The sequence below is a fragment of the Osmerus eperlanus genome, chromosome 21 (genome assembly GCF_963692335.1).
Source record: "Osmerus eperlanus chromosome 21, fOsmEpe2.1, whole genome shotgun sequence".
NCBI classification, from domain to species: Eukaryota; Metazoa; Chordata; class Actinopteri; order Osmeriformes; family Osmeridae; genus Osmerus; species Osmerus eperlanus.
This window is the reverse complement of record NC_085038.1, coordinates 10,858,871-10,870,402: the sequence shown is the minus strand read 5'-3', so window position 1 is coordinate 10,870,402 and position 11,532 is coordinate 10,858,871. Positions and strand designations below refer to the sequence as shown.

General features: G+C 51.4%; 1 protein-coding gene across 1 annotated transcript in view; it reads right to left on the bottom strand.

Annotated features, from left to right (window-relative positions):
* Positions 1-11,532, bottom strand: part of LOC134007887 (dystrophin-like) — a 56,729-nt gene that overhangs the window by 1,490 nt on the left and 43,707 nt on the right. The window contains 17 exon segments of the mRNA XM_062447605.1: positions 359-448; positions 528-642; positions 942-1,185; positions 1,272-1,430; positions 1,858-1,923; positions 3,098-3,163; positions 3,688-3,726; positions 4,031-4,167; positions 4,272-4,383; positions 4,508-4,674; positions 5,067-5,224; positions 5,334-5,419; positions 5,598-5,799; positions 6,114-6,188; positions 6,278-6,339; positions 10,117-10,177; positions 10,423-10,492. Of these exon segments, the coding sequence (XP_062303589.1) occupies positions 359-448; positions 528-642; positions 942-1,185; positions 1,272-1,430; positions 1,858-1,923; positions 3,098-3,163; positions 3,688-3,726; positions 4,031-4,167; positions 4,272-4,383; positions 4,508-4,674; positions 5,067-5,224; positions 5,334-5,419; positions 5,598-5,799; positions 6,114-6,188; positions 6,278-6,339; positions 10,117-10,177; positions 10,423-10,492 (1,909 nt within the window).

Sequence of the window (11,532 nt, the reverse complement as noted above, 5' to 3'; positions counted from 1 at the left end):
GATGAGTACTGACCTCACAGGTGTCCCCTTCTCCCTCCTGGCACACAAGGGACAGGGAGGGAGGGAAGGAGGAGAGAGGGGGGGGGAAGGAAAGAAAGAATATCAGCTTGAAGAACAGAAAAATAGAGAGCTACACTTCAAGAGAGAGAGTGTGTGTATGGAGTCAAATTAGGGTCAATAATATTTTGCATCTGTACAAAAGTTTTGCATCCGTAGAAATAGTTTTGCATCTGTAGAAAAATATTTGCATCCGTAGAAAAAGATTGTCATCCGTAGAAATAGAAAATACGGATGCTAAACCAATTCTACGGATGCTAAATATTATTGACCCTAATTTGACTCTGTGTGTGTGTCCTACCCTGGCTGTGAGGAAAGGAGTTGTTGAGTTGCTCCATGACTTCCTCGAGCCCTGATGCATCCTGGGAAGGACTGGACAACTCGTCGTCACCTGCAACAGGAAGGAGAAGAGTCAGCCACCTTGTCACCCACGCCCTGCTCATCCAACAGTGCGTGTGTGTGCGTCTCACCCATGGTCTCGGTGGTCTGACTGGCTGCCACGCGGAGGAGGGGCAGGGAGGAGTCGGAGCGCTGGGAGGAGGTGGAGGGAGATGACAAGGCTGTACCGTTCACCTTGGAGTCCGTCTGGAACACACACACACAGCTGGTCAACACCAGCAGTGAAAGCCGCTCACCCGGGTCCATCAGTCACATGACCATGACTCGCCTAAAACACAGTCAAACCTAACAGACCCCCACAGCTGGGTCCATATCACCCTGGTCCCGAAACTCCTTTTAGCCTTGAAAGCGTCTTCGGACCTCTAGTCCTCTCAACTCCCAATATTGAATCAGATCCACAACCTCCCTCCCTTCAACAAAACACACAACGCAACAGACAGAAAACCAAGCGCCCAGAAAACACGCCTGTGTGTGTGTGTGTGTACCTGCTCCAGCAGCTGTCGGAGTCTGTGGAGCTGAGACTCCAGCTGTTTGTTGTGATCCTCCAGGATCTGCATGCGGGCTTCCAGGCGGCCCTTGTGTTGCCGTAGCAACTTGGCCTCCGCGATGAGCTCGGCGTCGCGGGGGCTCTGGGGCGACACGGGCAGCATCTCCGGGGGCGACGGCAGCGGGGACAGACCCTGGTGGTCGTGGGCCTTCTTCAGGCGGTCGTACTCCGACTGCAACTTCCTGTCCAGGCAGGAAGAGGAGGGGTTAGTCGTGTGCGATGACAGGCGATTCCCAGAAGAAGTGTGTGTGTGTGTAGTCTCTCTTGCCTGTTCTCCTGCTCCAGGTCGTTGAGGACTCTCTCCAACTCGCCCTTCTCCTCCGTCTCCATGGAGATGAGGATCTGGGCGGGGCTGCGGGGCTGGCTGAGAGGAGAGCCCTGGTTCAGACTCTGGCAGTAGTGCTGGATCAGCAGGTGTTCATCATCACTGCACGCGCACACACACACACAAATGTAAACAAGAGGAACAGGAAAAAGACAATTAGGAGGACAGATCAGTGGAGCAGCATTTGGTTAACTAGCTAATGGACTGACATTGCCTACACAAAGAGGATAGAGACAGCGATAGAAAGAAAGATAGTGTGTGTGAGAGAGAGAGAGAGAGAAGGATGGGGGGTGAGATGATGCAGATTTAGGTGGCTGTATTGTATGTCTACTGCCTAGAGAAATGAATATTATGGTCTGGCTATTGCTGTAGGCCTGTTGCCTAGACACATGGTTTCTAAGGACAAGGGATAGATCCCTGATAGGAAAAATGATCAAAACTCCAGGACAGCACTGTGTGTGGGTTAGTCCATTCAATTGGCAAGCCAATCAAAAAGAAGATTGGGGGGGGGGGGGAGGGCGGGCCTCACATGCTCTCATTGGGCGAAATGCTGTCATTCAGATATGAGCCGTTACGATTCTCCATCTCTGCTAACCTGTAGGGGGAGACAGAGAGTCACAGTGGTCAGTCCTAATCCACACCCTGCCTCCATCACTAACACCCTGCCTCCATCACTAACACCCTGCCTCCACCACTAACACCCTGCCTCCACCACTAACACCCTGCCTCCACCACTAACACCCTGCCTCCACCACTAACACCCTGCCTCCACCACTAACACCCTGCCTCTAACACTAACACCCTGCCTCCACCACTAACACCCTGCCTCCACCACTAACACCCTGCCTCCACCACTAACACCCTGCCTCCACCACTAACACCCTGCCTCCACCACTAACACCCTGCCTCCACCACTAACATCCTGCCTCCACAACTAACACCCTGCCTCTAACACTAACACCCTGCCTCCACCACTAACACCCTGCCTCCACCACTAACACCCTGCCTCCACCACCAACACCCTGCCTCCATCACCAACACCCTGCCTCTAACACCAACACCCTGCCTCCACCACTAACACCCTGCCTCCACCACTAACACCCTGCCTCCACCACTAACACCCTGCCTCCACCACTAACACCCTGCCTCCACAACTAACACCCTGCCTCCACCACTAACACCCTGCCTCTAACACTAACACCCTGCCTCTAACACTAACACCCTGCCTCTAACACTAACACCCTGCCTCCACCACTAACACCCTGCCTCCACCACTAACAACCTGCCTCTAACACTAACACCCTGCCTCCTCCACTAACAACCTACCTCCACCACTAACAACCTGCCTCTAACACGAACACCCTGCCTCCATCACCAACACCCTGCCTCCACAACTAACACCCTGCCTCCATCACCAACACCCTATCTGATATATATATATATTTTTTTTTTGAACAGCGTTACATTTCAATGTCATCCCTCCATGCCTCTGGCAGATAATGCAGAGATGAGAAAGGAGGAAGGAAAGGAGGTTGGAGGTGGATAGAAGGAAGGAAAATAAGGCAATAGGATGACAAGGAGAGGGGGGAGGGAGGGAGGATAGAGAAGGACAGAGGAAGAAGCAGGTAGAAGGGAGGATGGAAGGAAGGAGGGAGGGAGGGAGGGAGGGAGCGAGGGAGGGAGCGAGGGAGGGAGCGAGGGAGGGAGGGACAAGCCTAGCGGGCAGACAGAAAAACAGGAAATATAGATTGAGGATAGGCTCCTCCTACCGGCTGGCGTAGTGCTCGATACGCGTGTGTGTGTCGTCATGAGACAGCTGGGGGGAAGAGGCGGGGCTGTGGACAGGAAGAGGAAGAAGAAAGATGGGGAGAGAGAGCAATGGGAAAAGGGGGGAATAGAGCAAGAGGGTGGGGAAAGAGAGAATAGGGGAGATAGAAGGAAGGATAAGAAGAGTCTTACACCTACATCACCTCAATCTTAAGTCTAATCACAACAGGCTCCACCAGTATCCACGCACACACACACGCACACACACACACACACACACAGCTCCCTAACATGCCGACCTCTCTCAAGCGGTACATGATGATACGTGTGAACATGAGACCGCCACAGTTCTGACAAAGATGACAGCGACACACACTGAGGGAGGGGAATGGGGAACTGTACGTGTGTATATGCGTGTGCATGTTTGTAAGAGAGTGTCAGTGCATGGTTGTGTGTTAAATTGAGTTCCAAACATTAACTGGAGTACTTTTTGACCCCATTACATGAACCAACTTTGCTGCAAAGTGTAAGCAGCGAATACCATGAAAGACAAAAACTTAGTGTGTGTGTGTATGTATGCAGGGGTACTCACGCATGTTCTACAGGCCAGAAGTTGATCAGAGTGACAGGACTGCAAGACAAGAAACATGAGATGGTGATACCTTGACAGCAAAGCATGACGGGAGTTGAGGTATGAGAAGCGGGGGGGGGGGGGGGGGGGGTTTGGGGCTACAAGTGATAACAAGTGTGACACAACTGCACGCACATACACACACACACACAACCTTTCCATAAGGGCAATTGAGCAAGGAGTGTGTGCGACTAGTATGTGTGTGTGTAGTATGTATTTCTGTGTAATAAATGTGTGTTAGCGTGTGTCTGTATGTGTTGGTGCTTGTGGTACGAGTGTGTGTGTGTGTGTGTGTGTAACTCACGTCTCCATGTTGTCTCCCTCCAGGATGGTCTGGACAGGAAGGTAACCCATACGAGGGTGTTTGGCAAAGTAGCGTTTGGTCCTGAACTTGTTCTTCAGAACCTTGGCAAAGTCTCTCACATCCTCCCCTGATGTCGTCTACAAGACACACACACACACACAGAGGTCTTTACAGGTTGGGACAACACAAGATCTGCACACATAGATGCACACTCGACAGCATAACACACACACACACTCACCGGTGTGCAGTACTCTACCATAGGGTACTGCATCTTGTGTCCTTTGGCAACGCGTCCAGAGAAGAAGCAGCTCTGACAGATGTCGTAGTTGAAGTGCTTCAGACTCCGATACCTGAGGGGCACACACACACCGATAGAATACGTAAACATTTATGTGTGCGTGAGTATGTTGTCTGTGTGTTTGTTTTCGTGTCTTATGTGTGTGTGTGTGTTGGCGGAGTGGCGTGCGTGCTGACCTGAAGCCGATGATGGGACACTCCTTGCAGATGTTACACTTGGCCTGGTGCTTGGCCGTCTCTGCTGCAGCCACGCGGTGCAGCACCGGCAGCCACACCATGGACTGGGGCTCCAGACGCATCCAGTCCAGGAACATGGACGCCTCCAGCTCGGGCTTGTTATTGGCCTGGAGGACGTGAACGCAGCCAATCAGAGGGGGGCAGGGAGAGGAACTGATCACATACACACACACACACAGCCATGGGATCACTCTCACACACACACGCACACTGGGGTATTCGGTGTGTGAGAGCTTATGTGTGGTTAATATATTCTCTATGGCACCAGATTACAGATTAGCTCCACTAGCCTGGATTAGCTCTCAGATTACATGGCTCATCTTCAGCAGCTCACATGCCAGAGAGAGAGAGTGTGTGTGTGTGTGTGTGTGTGTGTGTGTGTGTGTGTAAGTGTTCTCGGGTCTAGTTTCATTGTGTCTACATATAGTATATATATATTCTGTTTCGAGTGAGTTCTGCAAGTGTGTGTTGTAAGTGTGTGTTCAGTATGTCCACGTACAAACTGGAAGCAGCTGCGGACGCTGGGCTCGATGTTGCTGCCCCCGAAGGAGGCCACCTCCCCCAGCTGACGAGGGATCTGGATGGAGTCGTGGAGGAGGAGCCCCAGGCGCCGCTGGTCACAGAAGCCCGTGGCGCTGGCCACCTGGCGGAACAAGACTGGAGAGAGAGGGGGGGATGAGGAGCGTTGGAGGCGTTTGAGTCTTTGTCTTTTGCCACTTGTGTTTGTGTGGGCCAGCGTGCGTGTGGGTGTGTGTTCCCAACTTACAGCGGTATTTGTCTTCCAAGTGAGCCTTACACAGAGAGATGATCCCAGTCTTGAAGGACAGGGTCCTGATCTTCCCACTCCGACCACTGACAACACAGCAGCAGCCAATACATCAGTCTGTCACTCCAGACAGTACTGGATCTTTATCGTGAATGTGTGTCTTTATCTGCTCAGCATATGTATTTCACTGGGTAGTGTGTGAGTGAGAGTGTGTGTGTGTGAGTGTGTGAACGTGTGTGTGTGTGTGTGTGTGTGTGAGCGTACGTGTCGTAGACGTTGAGCAGCCAGTTGAGACACATGTCGACGCAGAGCGGCGTGTTGACCAGGCTGGTGTGCTGCGTCTCCAGACGCTCGTAGATGGACGTCAGGCAGCTGGCCACGCCCACCATGTCCATCAGGGCCTCGTTCTGGCGGAGGCCGTGCTGCTCGAACGCCTCGCATGCCGCCGGCATGCCCAGCAGGTCCACTACCGAGGGGAGGGGGACAGGCAGTGAGAAAAGACAGGAGGTAGGGAGGGAGGGAGGCGGGCAGGGGGGAGGAGGACATGTGGGGGGAAGAACAGAGGTGATTGAGTGTGAGGGTCGGCAGAAGTGAGGGATGGATGGACGAATGCATGGATGGACGAATGCATGGATGGACGGACAGATAGATGGATACATGGATAGATGGTTGGATGGACAAACGAACCAATGGATGGATGAATGACTGGATGGATAGATAGATGAATAGATAGATGCAAGTATAGGAAGGAAAAGATGGACGGATAGAGGCGGGACTTACGACAGAGGGCCTTCTGCAGACGCCGCAGCTTCATGGCAGTGCGGTAGGCGGAGAAACGCACGTTGTTGAGGTCCGCTGAGAATACAGGGTCAAAGGTCACCATCACAACACTGCGCCTACACAACTAACTAGCCAACCAGAGAGCAGAAGGGGAGAGATCTTACCCAGAGACTGGTAGAGCTCCGCCATCTTGGGGTGGTCCCAGCAAGTGGTCTGGGTCTGGTGGCTGGAAGAGGACAAACCAGTCACACACACACACACCAACCCTACTGTCTCTTCATGCATTTGTATGTGGTTGTGCCGTGTGTGTGTGTGTCTAGGATTTTTGCTGTATCACACCTACTCCCAGTGCCTGTGGACAGCTTACATGAGGGTCTATCAGCATGTCTGAGATACCAGAAGAGGGTTTAAAGGTTCAAGAGTTTGTGTCTGTGTGTGTCCTGGTTACTATACAAGTGTTGGGTCTAGGAGCCTCCTCTGTTCTGAGGGACCTCATTCACCTCAGAACCACCTCAGATCCAGCAGGTGTAGAAAACACTGGGGATTGAAGCACAGACCTTTTACATGCCCCAACACCTACCGTTAGACCAAAGAGGAATTCCCAGATATTCTGACACACAGTTTTTTTTCTCCCCTAGTTGCAGGAAGACCCACTCTTGAACGTTGCTATAAACAACTCAAGGACAACTAGCTACATCACCTAGAAGCCCAGCAACAGTATCACACATAGTCTTAATCACAAACACACCACATGGACATTTGAGCCGGCAGTCTGGATGTCCTTAAACAGTTACAACTACTGTTCCCTTTGCAAGTACAATGTATCAGAAACTCTCTCTCTCTCTGGTTGACCCATCCAATATTCCATATTTCAAATGACCACTTCACCATGTTAGGGTTTAAATCATGTCTCTAACAGGCTAATGTAATATTCGAGAAGGCTAATAATACCGGAAAAGGACACAGACTACGTTGGCCATTCTAAAAAGTCAATAATTCACACGCGGTTGTTTTCCCGGCACCTAAATATTTTAGATGAAACCTGCGTCATTTCTAGGTTTGTCCAGAAGTGAGGCAGCTTCATCACCTTACCACAAGCCCTCCTTACTGACATAGGCCCACCCTGGAACCCGCACCGCTACAAGACCTGTGCAATTAACAAAACACACACACTACTAAACGTGCCTAGGCACATCGTTATCTCGCCAGCGGAGGTGAATCACAGGGATTTGGTCTCACGCTTGAACGTGCACGCACGGACGCACGCGCGCCCACACATACACACAGCACGCACAAAACCTGCAGTCACACTTGTGCCAAAAAAATCTGCACCAGCCATCCCGCATTCTCCCCTACTATTTAACGAATACTTGTACTTACATTAAATAAACAGAAATATAACATTGCAAAGCTTTTCCCAGCACGATTGTGTTAGTGTATCAGACCATGACCTAACAACCTTATTTGCCCGGTGATCATACTCGTGACTGAGAAGGACGAGTGGAAATTTTGACCGCTGCTCAGCACCTAAGCCCGCTGTGAGGCCGTTTGCTTTACACAATCGTGTCGGGCAGCCGAAACATCCAAATACACACCGTATGATTCCGTATACCTTCAAACACCATCGCAAACTGAGGAGGCGTTAGCAACAAGGAAAAATCCCTTGCAGAAACCATGATTTAGCTGACACAAGGGTGATGTTTGCAGAGCGAGTGTAAAGGAATGCTAGTCCGACGCACTGATTTTCGTGGGGAAACAAAATAGAAGCATCGCAGATAGCTAACGGTTGCTAAATACATTCACAATAGGGTAAATTATGAAATAACAGCGAGATGCATGATGACTCGCCTTTCTCCCACACCTCCATTTGCGGGAATAATGTAAAGATTTTCATCATGCCTTATAAGAGTCATATAACAGAGCCATATAACATAAGTTATCTTACAGCCCCCGATGCTATGGCCAAAGGGAGCGAGGGGGTTTATGGTCAGGGCACCTGCTGTGGTGGACTAGCTAACATCTGCTGTCTACCGCTGGCTGAGCCCGAATACTGGCTAGCATAGCCTAGCTCCTCCACTGCGTCCTACTAGCTAGCTAGTCATGTCCTCTTTCTCCCTCTCCCTCCTTCTCTCTGCTTGCTAGGCACGCCGACCCATTCTCGCTGGGGAAAAAAGAAATACAAAAAAAACAACGGCGGTACCGACGCATCTTTCATCCACTTACTTTCGTAGCTGCTCCCTCATCCCTTCGCCGTTCAGGTCGCAGATCCTAATGTTAACAGCAGAAACGGCGCGGGTTCCCGAACCGTGGCTATCCCGTACCACGTAGCTAGCTACCGCGGCGATGAACCGTCCTCTGTAGGAGAGCAACCGTCCGACCGAGGTTTCGTGTGTTCGCCCGTGTGTTGGTTCGCAGAGGCTGGGCTCTAAGACGAGGCGGAGCTACCCCAGTCTCCCTTCCCCCATTCTATTGAGTGGGAGTCTCTGTGCTTAACTGAGGTTTTACCCCTCTCTCGGCTAGGGGTGCGGGTATACAGTACAGGGGGAAGTACAGCTCTGGCTAAATGCTTTCTCTGTTATTTACTGGGCAAGTCTCAGCCACAATGATGGGATGGAAATCCATCCCTGAAAGGGTAACAACACAGAAGTTGCCCTGGCTACGCCTGAGTAGTTGAAATGTAGCCTTGCCTTGTCCTCAGAGGGGAAGGTATGAGTGGGGTGCCTATCAAGCTCAATGTGCTCACACTCTGTTAATCTGGGGTAAGTAGTGTTTGCCTTCCCAACAAATATAAAGCCTACTTCACTAGCCTACACAGAAGGCCTACTTACAAACTAACAGGTTAAGTAGGTTGATATCCCGCAGATGACTACAGAAAACAGTGTAGAAGAGCATCAACACAGGAGTCCAGTTGAAGCGAAGGTTGTTGCTCCAGGAGTTGAGCTATGGTCTCTATGGGACCACACACACACACACACACGCTACACAGCCCTGCCCTTCTTCCTCTGTGCCTGCTCTCATCTCTGAGCTACTATGAGTGTGAAGGGGGGAGGGGGTGTGTGTGCATGCGTGTGTGTAGGTGTGTCGGTGAGGAGTGTGTGTGCGTGCGTGTTTGTGCACGTGTGGCTGTATAGGTTGTTGGAGGTTTCCGTGTGCGTGCGTGTGTGCATGCGTGTGTTTGTGTCCTGCATTCTCACTCACAGAGTCTGCGTCAGGTCATCAGGTCCTGTTGTGTCTCTGCATGTAGAGAGGAACATCTGTCACTTCTCTTCACTCGCACCCCTGTCATTTACAGTCTCACTCTCTCCTCAAACTCAAGCTTTCTTTTTTTTTGCTCTCCCTTAATTCTTACATGCTTTCATTGTCATGCACACACACACTCTAAATCCATTACTGCACTAAAATGCATTTGTTTGAATTTCAAGCCAGGTATGTTAATGGAACTTGCTGCATTTAGTAGTTCATCAAACACACACACACACACAGACGAGCCATATAAACTCCACACCACCACAGCAAAGCAGGTAGGTTCCACCACACAGCCTCAGCACTGCGCTGTATCCCTCCACCCAGAGCCGGATCTACTTCTACCTCAGGCCAGGTGAGATTGCTCCTACAGGTGATATAGTCCCCTTTGGTCTCTGCTCCAACTTCACTCTGATAGTGACTGATTCTGATCAATGAACCTGGACCCGAGCTGAACAAGACAATTCACTTCTAGAATAGACCAGTACAGACTAGGTCAGACTAGACCAGCCTAGTTCTGTAAGGACTAGACCAGATTAATCTGGACTAGACCAGATGAGGACAGTAGAGACTAGACTGGGCTCTTGAGCTCTGGGACTGGAGACAATATTAAAGGCACACTGATGTAAGTGGATAGAGCTGTCAGTATTATGTGTAGTAGGGTTACTGTTTGTCAGGCCAGATTCAACAGACCACACAGTTGTAAGCTGGTTTAAAATGTTAAAAGTAGACCAGCTAGTAGACAGGCACGGGTCCTTACTTGATATAGTAGGGCACGTTGTTGGGGGAGATGGCCTGTTCATACGGTTCCTGAACTGAGCCTGCACCAGATAAACACAGAGAGAGACAGATAGACAAACATACAGAGAGAGACAGACAGACAGAGACAGACAGACATATAGAGAGAGACAGATGGAGAGAGACAAGGTGGTCAGGAGGCACGTTTAAATAGTGTGGGACAAATTGAGAGAAAGAAAGGCTTAGAGTGATTGGGAAAGAGAGCGAGAGAGAGAGGAATGAACAGAGAAAGGAAAAGAGAGGGAAAAGGAAGACAAGAACGACTTACCAAGTAGCAGATGAGGGCCAAAATCTCTGTGAGCATCCGTCAGCTGCTTGAGGTGCTCTCTGATGGAGATCTGGAGGGAGAGGAGGAGAGGGTCACGAGAGGAGGAAGAAAGGAGGAGTGGAGCGAAGAAAACTGCAAGGGAGCAGGGAGAGAGGGGAAAAGACGGGAAGATGGAGAGAGATTGAACAGCCGGTGGCAGAGATGAAAAGGCAGATAGAGGGAGTGGCAGAGACACGGCGAGAGAGAGAGAGAGACATGGAGAGAGAGAGAGGTATAGAAAGACTGAGGAAGTCGACAGCTGTCTGATGGTGTCTTCATGAGTGGATGACGAGAAAGACGAGGTGGGCGGGGCTGAGCGCTGCTGTGGTACAGTACTGCAGCTCTCATTGGCTCTGCTGGCTGTCAGTCTGAAGTAAGGAATCAAGGTGTACAATAAACATCCCGTTCCCGTTACCCCTTAACCCCACCCCTCCAGCACCCTCTACCTCCCCCCCCCAGCACCCTCTACCCCCCCCCAGCACCCTCTACCCCCCCCAGCACCCTCTACCTCCCCCCCCCCCCTCCAGCACCCTCTACCCCCCCCCAGCACCCTCTACCCCCCCCCCCCAGCACCCTCTACCCCCCCCCCAGCACCCTCTACCCCCCCCCCCAGCACCCTCTACCCCCCCCCCCCTCCAGCACCCTCTACCCCCCCCCCCAGCTCCCCTCGTTAGCTCAGTCTCTCCTGGAGAAGGCCTCACCCACACACACTGATGCATCATGGGATGTGTGTAACATTTGAGATTGGCGGGAAATGGCTGGATGTAAGAGTGACATCATATGATGCAGGCGGTGTGATGAGGAGTGTGTGTGTGTGTGTGTGCTGGTGAGTATGAAGCAGACGGTGCAGGGCGATGGTCTGATGATGGACAGCTGAGGATTTGACCGTACCTTCACCTCATCATCATCATCCTCACCGCTCTCTGACCGTTTACTCGTTGCCATGGAAACCTGCTCGGGGTTACACAAACGAGAGGGCTGAACGGTAGTGCAGCAATCACCCGTAATGCGCCTCCAGAGAACAAGCTCGCAACCCCGATCTCTTCCTAAATATGTGGCTCCTTGTGTGGT